This window comes from Setaria viridis, chromosome 8 (genome assembly GCF_005286985.2).
Source record: "Setaria viridis chromosome 8, Setaria_viridis_v4.0, whole genome shotgun sequence".
NCBI lineage: Eukaryota > Viridiplantae > Streptophyta > Magnoliopsida > Poales > Poaceae > Setaria > Setaria viridis.
In genome coordinates this window covers 10449524-10470703 of record NC_048270.2, presented here as the reverse complement: position 1 = coordinate 10470703, position 21180 = coordinate 10449524, and the positions used below count along the sequence as shown (strand labels likewise).

Here is a 21180-nt window from a genome sequence, read left to right as displayed (position 1 = left end):
TTGTCAAAAATTTACATGAAATAATATATATTCTCTATTCAATGTACAAAAAGTTTTGTACTCCAATCAAAACTCGACCGTCATTTTGACTCCAAATCTTATGCAATCCTTCTCAACGTTACTATTTTTCTTCGGAAATACTTCAGTTTGTAAACATCGTACGTGATGAAATGTGCAAAACATTCTCAATTTTTTCCACAGCCTCCACCTATGATATCATCACATCATGACAAATCTCATGATTTTCAGACTTTGTTTATTTTTTTATAATTTAAAAATATCACTGCCACACGTTCGTGGTCGTGTTTCCTGAACAAGATGTTCAAAATTTCTTGTCATTTCATGGGTCAGGTCTCAAATTGGGCCAAAAAACATGAATATCATTTTTCTACTCATTTTGTTCCATAATTTGAATCACTTGCAGTTCAAATTTGACTTATACCAAAAATTCCCTTGAAATGCAATTAATTAAATAAATATAGCAAATAAATCCAAAAATATACCAAATTTTAACATGGAGTACCACATGTTGTATGTGGGGAGTAGAAAAAATTTCATGGTGAAAAGAGGAAAAAAAATTATTTTTTTGCCGAGTGTCAAAAAAAACACTAGGCAAACCCCCCTGTTTGCCGAGTGTTTTTTTTGACACTCGGCAAACCCCCCTCTTTGCCGAGTGTTTTTTATTTGACACTCGGCAAAGACCCAATTTGCCGAGTGTTTTTTTTTTGCCGAGTGTTTTTGGCTTGGCACTCGGCGAAGAGCTTGTTTGCCGAGTGCTCGAAAAAAAACACTCGGCAAAAAAAATACACTCGGCAATTTTCATGTTTCCCGTAGTGCAAAATGTTATGAACTTGAACCTATTTTATGTAATGTGTACGTATATAGATATGTTACAATGATGTTGAACATGTTGTGCTTGCTCCTGAACGATTTTCAATTGCTTATGACACATTTGAATTATTTAATTGAGTTGATCGAAGTACGATGATTTGGTTAAATTTGTGTAACTTGTAGGTTCCTTGCGAAGCTCAATTAGCATCTACATTTGGAGGACCCAATTAGTCCATCCAGGATGCCACGCGCCACGAATTGGTACGCAGCTTCAGTGAGATGAAGCCCGTCCCAGGATATGTACTTGGACGGGTCAGGGCACAGAATCGACGTGGCGTTGCAAGAGAACAGCGTGCCGGAGTTGTGGGGGCCGCCGTCGCCGCAGCACGCGGTCAGGGCAACGTCCTTCCTGAACCCTGCGAGTTTACATGACCAGAAGCAGTTTAACCGATGTCTGTTCAGTATTTTATACAGAAGTTGACATGATGATATATGAACGAAACCAGGCTCAACTTTACCGTGTTTATCAGGGCTACGGGTGATCTCCAGGATGGTGCCGTAGTAATCGCCGTAGACGACGGTGACGGTCGGATCGCGGAGACGGATGCGCTCCAGCATGAGCCTGACCGCGCGGTTGTGCTCCTCGGCGAAGTCGTTGAGCCATCTGATGCACCCGGAGTAATCGTAGTCGCCGGGGTTGTTGCTCTGGAACATGGTGAGGTACCTCGGCATGCAGCCTATGGGGAAGTTCCCGGGGACGACGATTGTCTTCGCTCCAAGGCCGATCAACACCTGATGTATATAATTGTACATGATGAGCGAGGTTTTTTAGGGTTCATCTGTGAAGGTTTCAAATTAAAATTATATAGCATAGGAAGGTATCAAAATTCAATTTCTAATTTTGATATACTTGAGTTTGTTATGTTGTGAATCATAACAAGGCTCTGGATTCTTAGGTTACCTTGGTGGCGTTCTCGATCTTTTCTATAACTTTTGGGACCAGGGACTTGATCTCGTCCCTGAAGGACCTGTTCTGGAAGAAGGGGTGGTTGTAATCGTTGCCCCCAATCTCCCCCACCAGGAACAGAGAGCTGGACATGATGTCCTTGCGCTCTGCAGAGATTAAACACATGCTTATCGTCAGGCGTAGACATAGATTAAGTGATTAGCTTGTCCAGTCGATTACTACCTTGTTCCGTTGGGCCCAGCATGTTGAGCACGCGCATGAACCATTCCACCTGCACGTCCAGCGAGAAGGGCGGAATGATGGCCAGGTCCAGCCCCATGTCCTTGAAGAACTGCTGGCTCAGAGCTGTCGCGCCGGACACGGCGAAGTTTGCCCCCTGCCTGAAGTCCTCCGCCTTGTTCCCGGCGAGGAACGGTGTCAAGAGCGGCAGCTTCAACGCCTCCGCTGCAAGGCCAATCATATATGTAGCATCATCATCATCTGCCGACTGTTAATTATTGAACAACGAAGTGCTAGTGTTACTGTTACCAATGAAGTCAACAATGAGCCTGCCATCGCAGAAGCGCCCGTTGGGGCGGTGGAAGAAGGTCTCGCCATAGGGGAACGCCATGGCGGGGATGTTAGGGGCCACGATGGCGAGGTTGCCGGCGTCGGTGATGGAGTCACCCAAGCTGAACAGCCTCTTATAGCAGCAGGGAGCTTGCCTGGCCGACGCGGCAGCGTACGGGCACACGACGAGGAGGAAGAAGGGGAGGACAAGCATAAGGGAAGACGCCATCGTCGATGCCAGCTGATCTTCCTAGCTAGATCACCAATGGCTACATACAGGTGGCAAGAATTCTTGGGTGATTAGTTGAGCACTTGAGCGTCTTATATAAGACTACACGCCGCATATAGGAAATCTTCTTGCGTGTGAGAGAGATGATAGACAGAGATATGCTATCGTAAATATTCTTTCTCAACGTCAGTTCAACCGTTTAAGTTCCTTATCACGAATCATATATCTGTTGGCAACTATGATTGATCCAAAACTTCACTAAAATTTTTTTTGTCAACTTTGCGCCGTGCACGCGTCGTTAAACGCACAACGAATTGAAGGAAGGTTTATCAATGAAGGAAGTCACCGATTTTACTTGGATTATTCGAACATTATCATAAAGTGTCGACAATCCAGAGTTGCATTATACGGATAGCATGGCTTGCAACTTAGAAACAACTTTCCAAAATACCATATTTATTTAAGACATGTCGATTTCATCGCTGACCAAGGCAACGTAAATCTTCATTTCTCTTCTCTACTGCAGATATCGTCTAAAATGTTGTGGGATATACGCTGAAAACAGCTTTATGACGGACGAGGAAGCTCGAGACTGATCAACCCTGCAAACCTGATGAGTCGACAGAAGATTTCCTGTGTACATGTTGACACCAGAACAATGTTTCAACTCGGTTAGATCTGCCCACGTTCTTCTTCTGGGATCATACACTCTCAGGGCTCGTTTCCCTGCAACCCGCATTACGATCTTCCCGTCCTCTAAAAGAACAAGTGGATATGGAGGGAAAACACGTTATTCACATGCGCAGGGCTAGCCCGCTAGGTGCGTACCTCAACCCCATCCACATCCGGAGACCGGGGGCCACAATCCAATCATGTTCACCTTGGGAGGCAACGGATGAGCATGCTGAAACATGAGGGGCAGCTTCGCCAATCATGTTTGCGCTCTGAGTTGCCAAGCACCTTAGTGGACACCAAGAGCGCAGCAGCAATATTCGTGTTCTGGCCACTACCAAACTAATCCATGCTTGCCGTAGTGGCCGAGGGCACCCGTGGCAGCATGCTCGAGTAGCTCAGTCACCTGCAACTTAACTCGGGGTGAAGAGGATCACAGTAATGGGGTAGTTCACCAGTGTTAACAGATATGGTTGTATTTGTGTTTGGTTCGGTTGTGATCTAGGGATGCGGCTCAAGTTTACTTAGAGCTTAAGTTTGCTTAGAGATAGATTGAGTCATTTAATTCAAGAATACGAGTCCTAGTTGATCACAACCGTATCGATGTAAATCTCTTTGGTGTTTTCACCACATATAAACGTGTAACCGTGGCGAGCTAAGATAGGCAACCACATTTTCTCCTTTCTTTCAACCAGCACTTAAACGATGCTTTGAACGATTGATCCACAAACTTGGTCTCATTGACATTCCGCTGTTAGACCAGCTCTTCACGTGGTCGAATCACCAAAAACCCCACCTTAACTCGGCTAGCGTCTTCTTCAACATTCCCATGTGTGTTGCGTTCCCAAACTCTTCCCGGACCTTGCTCCCTAAACCCACGTCCGAACCCACACCCATTGTCCTATCGTCCCTCACCACTGCCATTTCTAAACCAAATCTCTTCCAGTTTGAGAATGGCTATCTCAAAAATCGGGATTTCCTGCCAACTAACGGTCCTCCCGGCCTGACAGCACACAGGCACCCATGGTTTGCCAGGTATAGATGGCCAAACGGGCGGCCCGGCCCGACCTGGCCTGAGCATGGTTTGGCCCGGCCCGTTTAGACCTGGTATGGTGCAGCTCGGATAATGACCGTGTCGTGCCGTGCTGGCCGGCGTGCTGAAGAAGCGGCCCAGGCATGGCACGCTGCCTTCTTAGGCGGGCCGTGCCGACACGCTAGCGCCGCGGGCCTTAACGTCCTCGCCGTGCTCATGCCAGCCTGTTTAATTGTAACGGACCACGACTCCACTATCTCCTCCTCTCTTCTCTCCCCCTCTCCTCTCTCTTCCCTTATCTCCTTCTCTCATCTCTCCTCTCTGTCGGGCGGGCTGGCGTGTGGAGGCCGAGCCGTGGGCACTCCGGCGCGACACAACGCGCGGAGACTGAGGCACGGCCGCTAGGCGCAGCACGGAGCTCGAGCCACCTGGTGTTGAAGGCTGGCGCGGAGCTCGAGCCACCCAGCATTGAACGCCAGTGCGCCGAGGCCGACTCGAAGCTCGGGGGCCCGGCGGAGAAGGCCGGCGTGGAGCTCGAGCCACCCACTGTTGAAGGCCGGTGCGCCGAGGCCGGCGTCGAGCTCAGGGCCAGCGGAGAAGGCCAGCACGCCGACGACCTCTTCCTCAACCGGCTGGCGAGCGGCGTGGCCATACGACCTCGCCCGCAACAGTCAGGGGTTGCGGCAGCAGCGAGGTTGCGCAATGTGTGGGACTGGCGACGGGGGAGCTGGCGTGGTAGCCCGTGGGGGGAACTGGTGAGGGCAGCCGATATGTATATGCGGAGCATGGCAGGCCGAGCCGCCCACTTAATTGTAACGGATCAAATGGGCCGGGCTGGGCTGGGCCAGCATGCAAGCTAAGAGAGCAGCCCAAGCACGGCCCGTGGTATGGGTCGGGCCAGTATGGGCACGACGGCCGCCGTGCCGTCCGTGCCTGGACTCGGCTAAAATCCCGTACCGTGGCCAGCCCACGTGCCACGGGCCATATGGCCAACTATGGTGCCAGGGACTCTAGTTGGTTCGCTCAAAACGCGGTAGGGTGCGCCTCAAAGATTTGGGCACTGAGTAAGCGTGCACCCCCTTCCCTTTACCAAAATTGTAAATTTGTTATCTATGTCTTTGATGTGCTCAAGGAATGTCATAACCTCTCTGCAGGCGAACTCCTGCCGCGTCAAGAATGCCGCGACCGCCTGGCGATCTCACTGCGCGAATCCGCCTACTGGAAACTTTGGGGCAAATGCCGTGCCATTCGGGAGGGAGATGCCAACACACAGTTCTTCGACGCACATGTGAGCCAGCACCTTCACCGAAATCAGATCCGGGCCCTGGAGATGGACAGTGTGCTTCTCTCTCTTAGTGCACGGTGCCAAGACAAACAGCCTCACCGCCAACCTGCGAGATCTGCTGGGCGAGGAATGGCCAACGACAACCACCTTCAACGTCGCTGCTCTATACTCCAATTCGGCAACTGTGAATGCTGAACCCCTCGTTGCAGCATTCACCGAGGAGGAGGCGCGCACTTCGGTGCGTTCCATGAACCGCAACAGCTTGCCAGGTCCGGATGGTTTTGGACCGAGCTTTACACAGCCACCTGGGATACAGTGTCACCAGCAGTGATGGAGTTTGCGCATGAATTCCATCAAGGCACAGCGGATCTTGAGCGGCTAAACCACGCATATATCGTCATGTAGCCAAGCAAGTTCAGACCTATCTGCTTGCAAAATTGCTCACTGAAGATAGTGGAGAAGATGCTCACAACAAGGCTGCAGAAAGAGATTCCGAAGCTTATCGACTTGGACCAAACAGGTTTCCTCCAGGGGTGATATATCTCTGAAAATTTCATTTATGCCCTTGAACTGATCCGATGATGCAAACAGAGGGACGCTACCAATCCTGGTACTCAAACTCGACTTCGCAAAGGTTTTTGATTCTATTGACTGGAGCAGAGAGAGATCATGGAGGCACGGGGTTTCCCCAGCAATGGTGTAGCTGGATTTCGCACATCCTTACCACATCGAAGATGGATGTCCTCGTGAATGGCACACCCGGCCCATGGTTCAACTTCAAGCGTGGCCTCCAGCATGGTGATCCTCTATCGTCGTATCTATCTTCCTGCTAGTAGCTCATGTCGTCTAGCAATTGATAAAGTAGACCAGTTGCATCCGGCACCCAGCGGCGGCGGACCTACACTGCCCCGTGCTACAATACGCCGATGACACGCTTATCCTTGTCCGGGCTAATCCACAAGATCTGCAGCTTCTCAAGCAAGTGCTAGACTCCTCGGCTGCAACTGGGCTGCGAACAACTATGACAAAAGCATGATAGTTCCCATGCACACTCCAGCTGCCACATTCACGGTTCTGAAGGGCATTCTTGGCTGCCAGATAGGTGTGTTCCCGCAAACTTATCTGGAGATGCCACTCTCCGGTGACAAGCTCCCGCTCTCCGTCTATGCACCATTGATCAGTAAGGCAGACAAATATATCGGGGAATGGCAGGCTTCACTCCTGAACCTAATGCGCAGGGCGGTTCTTCTCATGGATACGGTGCTGAACAGCCAGCTCGTGTATGCCATGTCAGTTCTCCTACTTCTACAAGGGACACTTTGACGCACTGGATCGGCATCGCAGATCTTTCTATGGTCCGGGGAGGAACATGCCCATGGCTTCCAATGTCGATAGCCTGGGAACAAGTATGCCAGCTGAAGGAACAGGGAGGGCTGCGCGTCAAAAATCTCGCGGTGCAAAACAAGTGCATGCTTCTGAAACTGCTGCATCGTCTTCAGACCCCAGGTGACTCAGCGTGGGTGAACTGCGTTCGGGGGTGGATCAACACGGTCAGTATGTGTGGTGAAATTGCCAGGCCACACTAGCGTGACTTGGAATCTTTGGTACCTCTGCATCGGGCTGTCACGTTATGTGAAGTCTGCAACAGAGAAAGTACTTGTTTCTGGGAGGACCACTGGCTCTCTGTCGGGCGACTGCACGAGGTGTTTCCTCTCCTGCACAGCCATGCAACAAAAAAGGAAGTCTCGGTTTCTCAGATTATTTAGGAGGAGATCGAGCGCCACCTTGTGCCACGGATCACGCAAGGAGGGCATGGTGAACTGGTGACACTGCACCAAATGCTTGATCAGGTTGTGCTCCAGGAAGGGGAGGACCACCACGTGTCTACTCTGGCTGCTAAAGACAACGTTCTGCACGCCAGCCCCGTCTACAAAGCGCTAATGGCGGTGGCTGGTGAACCAGTGTGTGGCTTTCTGACTTTGTTTGGAAGAACCGAGCTCCACCACGGGTGCACTTCTTTGTCTGGCTACTTGTGCAGGAGCAAATCCAATGCCGGGCAAATCTGCTGAAAAAGAACGTGGTGGAAAAAGTGAACTGCGAGCTGTGCAACCATAAGATCGAGGACTGCAACCACACCATATTCGCCTGCTCTGGGTTCAGATACAAGCGATGCTTGTGCCACTGTGCTATATATGGACTGTTTCCCGTCTGACAACAGTGCTGCGCAAGCATTTTGAGAGTTTCCTCCTGCTCATCTGCTGGCCCCTTTGGAAGCATCAGAATGAGGTCATCTTCAACGGAGCTTCTCCCTCTCTCCTCTTGGGTCATTGCGCTATATATGCACTGTTTCCCGTCCGACAACGGTGCCGCACAAGCATTTTGAGAGTTTCCTGCTGCTCATCTCCTGGCATCTTTGGAAGCATCAGAATGAGGTCTTCTTCAATGGAGCTTCTCCCTCTGTCATGCGCTTCTGGACGGCCTGCAAGCAAGACGCCCAGTTGTGGAGCATGACTGCGGATGCATTGTGCCAAGTCCTTTCTTTTATGTAGATCCCTCTAGAGAATGTCCTACTCCCCATTTTTCCTCAAATTGTTGAACTTCAAATGATGTAACATTTTGGCTTACCAAAAAGCCTATCAATGAAAATTAGGTGGGGATGCTCTCCCCCCACTGACCCTCGGAGAAAAACTTATTTATGGAGTTGGGAGTTGGGACCGTGAATTGTGAATGGTAGCAAATGGAAATAGTATACTTTCGTTTCGTAATTTGCATTGTTGTTTCTTGACTGTTTGCACCACTTGGCACTGATTTAGTGTTTTACTTGGCACTTAGCAGGATCTAGGAATAAAAAATCCAGCACCATCTACGAGGGGTTCTTTGTGCCAAGTGAAGCAGTGAATGTGGACATCAGCAGTGGCAGTGGCGTTGTCGCACCATCCCACATGTGCAGTCAATGCAGATGCAGAGTGATGAAGCCACAACTACAAGTACACTTCCAGATGTTGTTGATGACGACCAAGAGGAAGAGGATGACAAAGACTAAGAGTAAGTTCACCTTACTGGTAAGAGGTATAAGAGGTGCAAATGGAACATCTGTAAGTTGTTTACCAAATGAAAAGTGATTGTAGAGGTGAATTGCTGTTTTTTGTTTGTTTTTTTTTATGACACAGGTGGGGGAGGTTCCCTGCTGGTTATATATTATATATTGAAAAAAAAGTAGGGAAAGATTACAAATCCAAATCAAGAAACAAAGAAAGAACAAAAGAAGATCAAAAAGATTACAATGTCTGCTCTAGCTATGAAGACATAATAGGTTTACAGTCCTCTTTTACTCTAAGAATAACCTAAGTAAAAATTGATTTGAAGTGAAACAAGCAGTCTTGTACTGAAGGGGTGATCCCTTTGAATATCCAGTCATTTCTAACCATCCAAATGCCCCAACTTATGATAATGATAATTTCCATAAAAAAACTTGTAGCTGAATTCTGAAGCTATTTAGAATTTCACATGGTTCATCAGACAAGTTAGGGAAGAGGTCTATATGAATCCAACATTCCGGAGCAAAGGGGCATCCAAGCAGCAGATGGAATAATGTTTCCTCTCCTCCATATTGGCATAGTACACAATCATACGAAGGGAGGATCATGTTTCTTCTTTTAAGAACGTTTCTTGTGCCAAGTCTGTCCTTTAGGACTAGCCAGAAAAAAAAACTTTATGCTTATTCTAACAACGCGATTTCTAGAGCTATTGAAAAACTCGGTGTACCTGTCTATGTCCAGAGAGTTGACGATATGCTTTTGATGATGAATAAAAGGGACTGCCCCATATATACGTCCATATATCTGGTTCATTATTTAAAGCTAAATCCTCCAAACTGGCAGCCAGATGGATCAGCTGAAAGAGGAAGATGGAACAAGTGCTGAACATCCACTATTTCCTGAGCTTTCTGAATCGAAATTTCCTACTTTTTGGTGAAGGAGAAGAGTTGGGGATATGTCTGAGCTGGTACTCGATCTTTCCATAAATCATTCCAAAGAGAGCATTTCTATCCATCATTAATTGATACCATTGCAAGCCCCTTATACTTATTCAATAGCTTTAGCACATCTTTCCACCAGAAAGAGCCTTCCCTCACCTGATTTGGTAATTTACCATTAGTGTAGTAGTTCTCCCACATCAGGTGCACCCAAGGAATGTCTGCTCTGTTAAAGAATTTATGCAGGAATTTTAGTATTAAGGCTTCATTTTGGGTTTTGAGATTCAGGTTTCCCAAACTCCCTTCTCTCTTTGGAAGGCAGACCATCCCCAGGCTGCTTTAGATGATGTTCTATTGTTAATGTCGGAACCTCTCCAAAGGCAATGCTTCCTGTACTTGTCAATTTGCTTATATACTGATTTGGGAAGGATGAAAGTACACATATGAAACATGGGCAAAGCAGTGAAAATTGAGTTAGTTAATTAAAGGCGCCCTACTTGAGATAGGAAATTAGATGTGCTGACAAGTCTCTTTTCGCATATAGATACCATTGGGAGGAATTCTTCTACTCTAGGCTTTGTGAGGCCTAGAGGTAGACACAAGTATGTGAATGGTAATTTTCCAACTGCACAACCTGTGCAAAAAGCTGAGAAAGGACTTGCAATCTGTCTTCTGCAATATTGATGGGCACCATCATGAACTTAGTGTAATTAACTTTGAGACCTGTGGATAGGGTAAATGATTGTAGAATTGTTTTGAGGTGCTACGGTTGTGAGGGGCAACCTTCCATTATGATCAATGTGTCATCTGCATACTGTAAAATAGGGAGTCCTGGTTATAAGTGAGGGAAATTGGGAATTGGAGATGTCCCTGATTCTTTGCTGAATACATTATTCAGCAGGGATTGCAATAAATCAGCTGCCAGGACAAAAAGGAGAGGAGAGAGGGGATCTCCTTGCCTAACTCCTCTTCTGCAGTGAAATCTTTTCCCTGGGACTCCATTTAGCAAAATGGAAGAGGTTCCTGAATTAAAAATCTTCTGCATCCAATTCAGCCACACTGTCCCAAATCCTTAATGCTTCATGATGTCCAACATAGCTTAATGTTCAACCCTGTCAAAGGCTTTTCAAAGTCTAGCTTTAAAATAACAATTTCTTTTCTTGATTTGTGACATAAGTGCAGGTACTCAAAAGCCCATGCTAAACAGTCCTGAATTGTCCTTGACTTGATAAAGCCATATTGATTTTTATGAACCATTGCCCTATTCTTTATATATAACTTACAGAGAGAGAAGAACATCAACTATTAAACGTATAAACTATTGCAGTATAAGCTTGTTTTCCGTATTTTGCTGCAGTTTCAGTGAGTTGGAAACATAGCAATTTCACACAAGTATGAACACAGTATTGGTGCTGCTGGTCCAAAAGATACAACAACTAGCTTCATCAATTCATCATTTTGATGCTTTCTTGGATTCCATATTAACGTTAATCATGAACTACTTTGCCAGTTCTTTTCCTTTTGCTGTGTGTTTATCCATTCGGGAATTTCTGTATGTTTTCTTAACTCAAACGACTGCTGGATTTAAGAAATTTTATCCCAGACTAAATTAGAGTGTTTTTCCCCAGGCATGTGAAATTGTGAAGAGAACTACCAGTGCATGTTAACCGATCAAACCAACCAGGCCAGCCCAACCCATTGAATGTTCAACTGTCTAGCAACCGGCATGAAAGCAACATACCCTGGACCCAATACATTTTAAACCGCCCATGAACAAGGCTTTCGAGAATGTTTTTGTAAATGTTGTTAATTATTAGGTTCTCATTTTTTCATTACTTCATAATTACGTTCATAGGATTTGTTTCTAGCAAATCCACTATAACCATGTACCTTACGGAAGCATAAATGCTTAAGAAATTATTTTCCTTGACAAATGATACATATCATTATGACCTATCTATGGTATCTTCTTAACATCTTATTTGCCCTCATGCACTCCCATCAGTGATGACAACTGCACTCCTTAGACCATGACCTGGTAGGAATAATAGAGGGTTACTATTTTTTCATGGTATATGAACACAAGAATATTCTTTTGTAGTACGAAAACTACCAGCAGTTATTATACCTTTTTGCCTGATGAAGCAGAAGAGGAGTAGAAGATAGTTTGCATGCATCTTTAAAACCCAGAACTTTGCTTGCACTATATTTGGTCTTGTCCTCCAGTGTAAGTTTACTGACAATACATAGCATATTCCTTTCTGGCACCATTCTCACTGCCATACAACATTTGCTATTTGTGTGTGGCTTAAAAATGGGTGTTTTATGCAATGGATCACATTCACGCAAGATTCCATTCTTGTGTCTTACAGTACATGGAAAACGTGGTGCCCCACTCACAGGATCATGAAAAATTATAGCACACACTAAAACGAGGGCTACAACTTTCCAAGGAAACATCGCACCACGAATCGAGCTGCTGGTTGGGAACTTGGTGTTGGAACTAAGGGCCCAAATCAAAGGTTATGGAGTTCAGCATGCTGCTCCTATGTGCATATATATAGGAAGGACAGCAAGCAGCAAAGTTTGAAAATTTAATGCTTGAAGTGGCAAAAACATCTTCAATTGGATATAGTGAAAGAAGGATACTCCTATATTCGGGAACGATACGTTAACATTTATTAATATTGGTAATGAAAAGTAATCTATTTTTCGTCCCACAACAATTATGGTGGTTTAATTTCCGTCCATCAATTTCGATACCAGAAATCCTTTAGCCCCTAAAATTTTTTCGACCCGCCATCAATCCAAGAAGGGTCAGATATCATTCGCTAACTCAGCATTTTTTTTGAATATCTGACTATTTCTTCGTATATCGGACACTACATGAGAACATATCATCTATGCCAGATCTAGTACCTCATCTTTGCTGATTCTTAGGCCGGCACAATGAAGCCAACATGGATACTTATCATATCCATACCAGCTGCGCCAGCCAACACACTGGCTATATGAGCTAGCACGAATAATGAAAACAGGAATGCATAAATAAAAATAGCAAAAGATTCCCTGAGCTAACCTTATAGACACAAGTCACAAGTCATGTGTGTTTCACGTGAACGCACGCCTTGAGCATTTGAGCAATGTTCCCGAGCCGCAGTCACTTTGCCCCCACCACGTGCCACTGCCACTTCTGCCCATCGTAGCCGTGACACCTTCGAGTCACCCCGAGCCTTCGAGCCGTAGCCGCACCTCCAGGCCACGCTCCACTAGCCTACAAGCCGTAGCCTCTGTGCCTCCTAGTCATACCCCTAGCCCTTCGGAGAAAGAGAGAAGGGAGAGGGAAGGGATAAGGCGAGGAAGAGAGAGAGAGGTAGAAGGGATGAGAAGGCAGGAGGGAGGGGAGAAGAGAAAATGGAGAGAGAGAGAGAGGAGAGAGTGGGTGCGTGTGGGCACCATTCAAAAAAATTATTTTGGCCCTACCGTCGGCTGGTATTACTTATTTTTTGCGTGTTCCTACCCAACGCAACCAATGGCCTACCCAGCATCATCCAAAGGATGGCATCGTGTACAGGCGGTTTCCACGAGCTCCAGTTGAGAAAAGAAGTTGAGACAGGCGAGTTAATGTTCCCCAAGTTCAAGGTCTCCTTATCCGGTAGCCTCCAGAGCATGCTCATGGGGGGCATGGTGATCAAGGCTGCTTTCGAAGCCGTACAAGCTGACCTATCTGACATGGCGAACTACGATGACTCCAGCGAGCCACTGGTCATCGGGAACATGCTCCATAGGGCGATGCTAGAGGTGAGCGACTAGGGAACGTGCTCCATAGGGTGATGCTAGAGGTGAGCGACTAGAGGAGATGGTGGACTTCGTCACCTATCACTCATTCATGTTCTTGGTGATCAAAGAGGTGTCTGGCATGGTCATCTTCGTCAGCCACGTTCTTGACCTTCCACGGAGAACAAGGGGATGTGTTGGGTGGGCTTGCTTGTTTGTTGGGTTGAGTCATGACCCTAGGTAGCTTCATGTAAAACAATCGGCAAAGTATGACAAATTAGAGGGAAAGATAGGACTTATACAGTGGAGTACTCCACCTGTGCTAGAATATAGCTACATTTAGGGGTTTTTAAGCCAATCACCAAGAGTAACAAGTAAAGAACCTCACTTGATCTACACAAGCCAAAGATATGGGTGGATGCACACTTGCTGCTTTCCAAGCACTAATGATATCCTTAGTCTTGAATTAAGAAACTCTCAAATCACTTATAGTGCTTGACTTGCTCATGACCTCCAAACAACCATATCAGCTTCACTAACTGGCAAGAGAGCTTACATGAACAAACTCATGAAGTATTTATAGGCCAAGGCAAGAAACTAGGCGTTCCCTTCCTGCGCTGCAAAAATCAGCAACACCGACTAATCCGGTGTGCACATTGTTAGTGCACCGAGTAAGTCAGTGACCTGAAGTCCACTTCTACAATGATTTTAAGGACAAACTGAGGCTCAACTACCATGTCTGGTTTTAAGGACAAACTGAATGCTACCTTTATGCATCAACAGGATCAAATTTTCATGCATAAAGTGACATCATCAGTGAAATATCACAATAATATCATTACATAAGCGTTAATATTACAAAATGACCAAAGGGTCTAAAATAAAAGATTACATAGTGAATTAAACTATCGCAGCAAATTAGGCACCATCTTCCATAGGCAGTCAATCGAGGGCACACCAGCCTAGAACTCCAGGTCTTTATGAGGTAGCTCCTTCTTCAAGCTTCTCTCTATCTGAGCAGTAGTGGGGAAGAACAGCAGGGGTTGAAAGGAAAAACGATGAGTACACCTGGAGGCGTGTAGTCCGCAAGTGGAGGGAATTATATGGATAACATGCAGACTTAGAACAAGGAAGGGTTTATTTGGTGGACTGCAAAGCTCATGTTTTAGTTGGTCAAGTTTTAAGGAAGGGTCTATTTGGTGGACTGCAAAGCTCATGTTTTAGTTGGTCAAGTTTTAATTTAAGAACCTAGATATATCTTATGCAAAGGACTTTCTCAACCCATAACAACCTAAGGCTAAGCCATATCGTAACTAGCATCAACTTCTCCAACAACCCACCAAACCACCAAACCATCCATCTAACTATGCAAGGTTCCAGATCGTTGTTATAATATGTTTACACACTGTAGAGGTCGTACACTTTACCCACGAGTCGTGTCATCTTTCGTTGGGGGCCGCTAAACCCCCCGCACATTTCCGAGATGTGTGTGCGACTTTTTACACTACGAAGCCTTTACAAAGGATCCACTAGCAGGTGTTGGCACACTCCTTGCCGAGTATTGGGCCTTGCCCTCATCAGCGCCGTTTTGCCACACCTATCACTAGCTTCTCCTAATTCATTCGCCAAGTCCAGAGCCCTTTAGGTCTCATGGTTGCACTATCTTCCTGGGTGATCACTCCACAGACCGGTCCTTAAAGATCAACTCAGGCAAGACCAAAGAGCCATAAAAAATCTTATATCCATACTTCATTATCCACAAACCATCAATTTCCACACATGCCATCATGAGGTTCCTAGGTTCCATGTTGCTAAAAGATTAACCCAACCCAAATGTTGCATAGTTCCATCAGTCAGTATTATTTAAAAACACATACCATGTTGAGCAAGCTAAGCATAGAACTACCCTTCAAACAAGGTAACATCTAAGGGTTTCAAGGAATGGTCATAAAAGTTCTAGTAAACAGCCTATAGGATTCCATCAAGTTTGACATCTAATGCAGAAAGTATAAATAAAAGTGGTATGGCGTATAAAAGTAAAGGTACAAAATAGCAAGATGTCAAGGACAGTTGCCAGTTTCCCAGTGTTCCACTGCTCAGAAACGTCCCTCAACGCATAGCAATTAACTGAAATAATGCAATAGTACAACTAAAAGCAAAGCACCAAACAATAATAAAGTAGTTTTGGAAAAGCGTGCTATTTGCTAACACTAGCTACTAGCGGGAACACAAGAAACACTAAAAAGGGAGCTACGGTTGAAATGATACAACTAAGGTAAATTTACATTATACAAGAAAGGTAAAGGCTATATGCTTCATATATTATTTAAGAAAATATGTGTAGTGGATATTTCAGAGAAATACCACATGTTGGAAATTAATCAAATTATATTTAAATATAAACAGGAGATAAACCTAGTCATATTTTACTTATAAGTGTTTCGTCTAAATTATGTACTTTAATATTTTATTTTTGAACTAAAAGACATGTGGGAGCATCTAAACGAATTGTTTTACGTGTCGTGATAAACTAAACAATTTATAAATAAAAGAGTAAAATGCATTAGAGGTCCATAAATTTGTAAGGGGTTGCTACTTAGGTCCATCTAACTCCGAAATTGCATTTTTGTCCATTATCTTTTTAAGTCGTTCGCTGCAAGTCCATATCCCTCCACGTGGGCAGCTGGTGATGACGTGGCATGCTGACGGGGCATCTCCTCTCCCATCCCTCTCCTTCTCTCTCTCCGTCTCAGGCATTTTATCAGCACATCTTGAGCGCCGAATGACCGCAGTCCGCGTCGCACGCCCATGGCCGGAACTTCTCTCTACTCCTACTTCCCGGGATCCCCATCGTGGCCGCTCTCCAAGAAGAGCCTCACGTACGCCACCACAGAGACCCGCGCCACGACCATCGATCGGGCGGCGCTGAGCCGCGTGTTCGCTCAGGCGTTCGCCGGTGATAAGCCGCGACGACACTCAACTTCAGATGATCAGGTCAGGCACCAGGAATGTGGACCCAACCTCGGACGACGTCGTGGGCATCCAGAGCCTGCACCTTCCGAATTACCGCAGCCCGAGCTCCATCGTTCGCTCACTCGTGGTCATGCCTGCGGCGGCTGCTGCTGCTAACGGTGGCCTTGCTTTCGATGGGATTTGAATTGAACTTGCTGGGATTGTTTGTGAGGTTGTGATGAGGCTTGGGACGGGAGGAATCGAACGGAAACTGATCCAGGCTTCCCGAATTTTAGCTTGAGGTGGAGATCGGTTTTTGCACGGATGAAGAACAGGACGAGTCGGGATGATTTGGTCTGATCCTGGACATGCTCGATTGCTATTAGTGTAGGGTGGACAAGGACTCCCTCGCCCAGCCCCTGCCGCCTCAGCCCTCGGCGTCGGTGGTGCTTTCCACGCCGTCGTCGCCGTGCGCGTTGTCGCCGTTCATGTCGCCGCTCTTCTTGCGCTCCCTCAGCGCCACCCCCGCGCAGGAGAAAGGATGCAAGGCCAAGTGCATGGCGTCGGACGCCGCCGACCGTGCCATGGGCAGGGGCCACGACGCCAAGGAGGCGGCCTGGGACAAGGTGCGCGACGCCGCGGACAGCACCATTGGGATGGGTCAGGACGCCAAGGAAGCCACCAGGGACAGGGCTTACCAAGCCAAGGACGCGGCCTTCGACGCCGCGGGCCGCGCCATGGACAAGGGCCGCGAGACCAAGGACTGAGCGTCCAACATGGCCGGCGCCCGCGCCCGCGACAGCGCGCAGCAGACGGGGAGCTACGTCTCGAAGATCGCCGAGGCGGCGAAGTAGATGGCGGCCGGCGCCGGCCAGTACGCCAACGCCAAGGAGACCGTGGTCGCCGGCAAGAACAAGACCAGCGCCCCCCTGCAGTAGGTGACGAAGCACACGCCGCATCGATCGATCGTTTAGCATCTCTACTACATGTGCATGGTGGTCAAGGCGCCCACAACGTGCTCGATTAAATGTGTGACTGATGGTGGGAGAAGACGTCCAGTCAGCGTGCTCACGTGGAGTGTTATGGACCTGCAGTGAACGGCTTAAAAAGTTGATGGACTTAAAAATACACTTTCAAAGTTTATGGACCTAACTGACACCCCTTGCAAGTTCAAGTTCATGGACCTCCGGTGCATTTTACTCTAAATAAAATATATTCATGTTGATATTAACCATATTAACATTTGAATATGAAAAGCATGTGTATAAACCTATTTGGATTTTATTTCTTAAATGCATTGAATATTTATTAAGAAAATTAATATTTAACTAAATTTTATAAATACAAGGCATGGTTATCGTCTCTAACTAATGCAAAAAGAACGAGCTAGAACGGAGCTAGAACGCGAAAGCTACAAGCTCCTAAAGGTTTTAGGGTTTAAAACATAATTAACCGTAACTACTGGGGGCTAACAGGCATTAGCACCACATAGTGAACAGTGGATGCTAATAGGTCAAAACTTGGGGTTATATGTATCAAAACACGCGGCTAGGGCTCGTTTGCAAGGTTCTACCTATTTCCAGGGGGTTTTCTAGAAAACTGCTAGGGAAAAGGATGACGGGTGGGTTTTCGGAGTTCTGCAGGGGGTCTTATGCAAAGATGGGTGACTTGGTTAAGCGGATTTGGGCCGCCGGATCTGGAGTGGGCGGCTCGGATTTCATGTGGCGAAAGGGTACGCCGAGATCTAATCTCGGGCGTTTGTTTGGGATCGAGCGGTTCATGGAGCGCCGCTCCAGTTTGGTCGTCGCCAGCGGCCGGAAAAAACAAAGGAGTTGACCGGTCCGGGCACTACAGGGCTCGGTTTCGCACACGGTTTCGACGGGGAGGTAAAGGGGGGCATCGAAGAACTCACCGAGGTGTTCAGGATGGCGATTGTGAGGCGGGGACGACGGGTGACGATGCGGGGCGAACAGGGCTCGCGGGCGCGTGCGCAGGACGGCTTCAGGGGCTCGATCTCGCAGCACCGAGTGCGGGGACGGGGTTCTGGTGATCCTGCACAGGAGTGGGCGGAAGATGAAGAGTGAGAGGGGCCTCCACGGTGACGAATCGTGGTGGCGGGTCTCCTTACCCGCGGGTGGACGACGGCAGCAGCGATTCTGTGGCGGTGAGGGCATAGCAGTGGCTGATGTGTGGCGAGGAGGCAAAGAGCAGGGCAGGGGCTTGGAGGCTGGTTTTACAGGTGGAGGAGGGGGTCGGGGCAACCGGGATTTGAGCGGCGGCTGTGCCGGCCGTGATGAACGGGAGACGCGGCTTGGGCCGGCCATCCGTGGCTCCGGGTGGACCTGGACGGAGTTGCGGGGCAAGGGGGAAGAGACGGAGATGGTGGTAGTGGGTGTGGGGCCAGAGAAGCGGCGGTGATTGCGGAGGGGCGCAGGATTTGAATCCCCGCGGCCGGCGGCGTGCTCGGCGGGTGAGGTAGAGAGGGAGGGGAGAAAGGAAGGAGAGGATGGGTGATTGACGCGTGGGCCCGTGGTGGCGGTGAGACATAGAGGGAGGAAGCGGGGTCGCGGGCCAAGCTGGGCCGACGGCCTTGTTAAGGAGGCGAGGGTGTTTTGGGCCGGGTGGCTTTGAGCCAGATGGGGAAGCTTTTGGCAGATTCAGCCCGTTTGGGTCTGGTTCGGGAGAAGGTTTGGGTCAGATAAGGCCTACTTTGGTTAGCCCTTCGGGCTGAAAAGAAAAAGGGAAAAGGAGAGGGAATGGAAGAAGGTTTGGGCCCAAAGAAGGTTAGAGGGTTTAGGAATTTTCAGAAACTAGGTTTGAACTTATAAACGAAACTATTCAAGTTTTGAAAACTCAAACTCGTTTCTCACACAATAAAACTATGCAATTCAACATGGATGCAACAAACATATTTTACAACCTATGGTTCATTTACTTCATTTAGAAAAAATATATTTATTTCCAAATAATTGTACACACTTTCTAATTAATTCTAATAAATTTTAGAAGTATTTTAAAAACCAAGCAAAATTACAACTAGGCTGTTACATCAACATTGTGGACACCTACCAATCGGTGTGAGCCAGTCGGTGATATTCATTCTTCAAACTGAGAGTGCCAAAAACATGTCACCGGCATCTGGTGATGCACACTAGATAATATTGTGATTTACTTTTTCAACTTAGTAGCGATGCACACTTGAATTCCTCTACCACCAACTAATCCGATGACAACATTATTGACACTGATTTAGTCGGTAACCCTGTCCAGTGCATTCTGATTATGCAAAACTTGTCTAATTTAGGTTGTTTGAGTTTTGTTGCTTCTTCTTGTGCCTTTTTTCACAAGTGTGCTTCACACCCAATTCAAGGACTCATCTAGCTAGGTGAAGCTACTACTCTTCGCGCCCGTCCTATAGTACAGCCAAAGGAAAGAGGAAAACATAAACTACTCCAAGTGTCTCAAGTCCAAACAACATTTGGAAATCGCTTGTCCTTAGCCTTCATGCATATCTTTTGAACCAATACAATATCAATCATATGATGGGGGCTAAGAATACCATAAAAGCCCATCATTTCACTAATTTATTGTGAGCCGCTAGAAAACACGTTAGTCGCAATGATAATGTTATCATTAATCATCGAAATCCAATTAGGAGCCTAGATGCTCTTTCAGATGAGACTGATCCTTCTCTCTAAATGTGGTAGATGTTTTCCTCTATCCAATTAGTACATAATTTCAATAAAATAGAGAAGGGGTATCCTTCGGAATCTTATGAAATTTTTCATTCCACCTGGGCTCTAAGTTTGGTAGCAAAATGGATCCAGCCTTTACTTTTAAATTAAATAAGATATTTAGATGGAAATACAAAGAAATTGCTTAACTACATCAATCACACAAAATTCAATACAAATTTACCCATCATTTATTTCTTGATGTAGGACATGCATACATGGTTGATGCAGCCATGACATCATTTATTAGAGTACTTCATGAGATGACGAAGGAACACTGAAGCTAACACCAAATTTTGTTGTTTATTTAGCTTCTTCAATGCTACCACTTGAGGTGGTCGACATGGTGAGGTCTTCATCATTCTTTAACTCCAATGGATCTGGTTGAGCGTTGATTGCAGGAACAAGGTTGTCTTTAGGGATCTGGAAGGCTTGATCCCTTGGTTTGGTCAAAGGATCCATTGCACCATTTTCTTTTAGTGTGGATGTTGCTGCAAGAAAATGAGATTCCTGAAACAAAAGAAAATGGAAAATTAACATCATGTGTTGAATTAGTCAAATTAATGCCATCGGAGAGGAATTGAGTTTTTGAAAGTTACCATATGAACCTGATGTAGCTGGGGCGCATTACTCGACATGGATGCCTGAGTATGATTTGTCTCAAGCCTCTGGAGAACATCATTGAGGAAGACATATGACTCTTTAGAATTAATGGCCTCATAGATATCTGATTCAAGTATGGTACTAGAGCGGTCATGGGATTTGGCACACATCCAGGCACGGAGTGTAAGTTCTTGGATGAATATCTCTAGGACCTTTGTCAGGCATGATGGTGTTTCGGATGATATCATTAAGCTACCTTGGTTATCTCTTATGATTTTTGCAACATAGCTCATGGGTAAAATGTGATTGTCGAAGTTCATTGTGTTCTCTATGTCCTCCACAGTCTTCCTCCAGAACTCATCAAGTTCTTTTTGTTGTAGTGATGTCAAAGGTGTTGGTGGCAATCCATGCAACTCTTCTGGATGTCCAAATCGTTCTTTTGATCCATTTGACATAACTTCGCACCTATATATTCAAAGTTGTCGATACACATATACTCCATTAGGTGCTATTTAATTTGTATAGTTAATGACATACGGTATCTCCAAAAAATACAATTAAAATGGTGACAA

General features: G+C 46.4%; 1 protein-coding gene and 1 pseudogene across 1 annotated transcript; one reads left to right on the top strand and one right to left on the bottom strand.

Annotated features, from left to right (window-relative positions):
- Window positions 1-2672, bottom strand: LOC117866758 (GDSL esterase/lipase At1g28570). The gene is made up of 5 exons (XM_034751041.2): window positions 2327-2672; window positions 2021-2242; window positions 1793-1944; window positions 1350-1623; window positions 1-1247 (listed from the first exon to the last, which is right to left on the bottom strand). The coding sequence occupies exons 1-5, from the start codon at window positions 2574-2576 to the stop codon at window positions 1033-1035; spliced, it is 1113 nt and encodes a 370-aa protein (XP_034606932.1). The 5' UTR covers window positions 2577-2672; the 3' UTR covers window positions 1-1032.
- Window positions 2673-16127: 13455 nt separating this feature from the next.
- On the top strand, window positions 16128-17459 carry LOC117834289 (uncharacterized; annotated as a pseudogene).
- The last annotated feature ends 3721 nt before the right edge of the window (window positions 17460-21180 follow it).

Excerpts from the sequence above, each read along its gene's own strand:
- LOC117866758 (XM_034751041.2), bottom strand. The coding sequence starts at position 2,576 with ATGGCGTCTTCCCTTATGCTTGTCCTCCCCTTCTTCCTCCTCGTCGTG. Across the intron at positions 2,243-2,326 it reads GCTCATTGTTGACTTCATTG|CGGAGGCGTTGAAGCTGCCG; the intron begins GTAACAGTAACA and ends TTGGCCTTGCAG. Across the intron at positions 1,248-1,349 it reads CCGTAGCCCTGATAAACACG|GGTTCAGGAAGGACGTTGCC; the intron begins GTAAAGTTGAGC and ends GTAAACTCGCAG.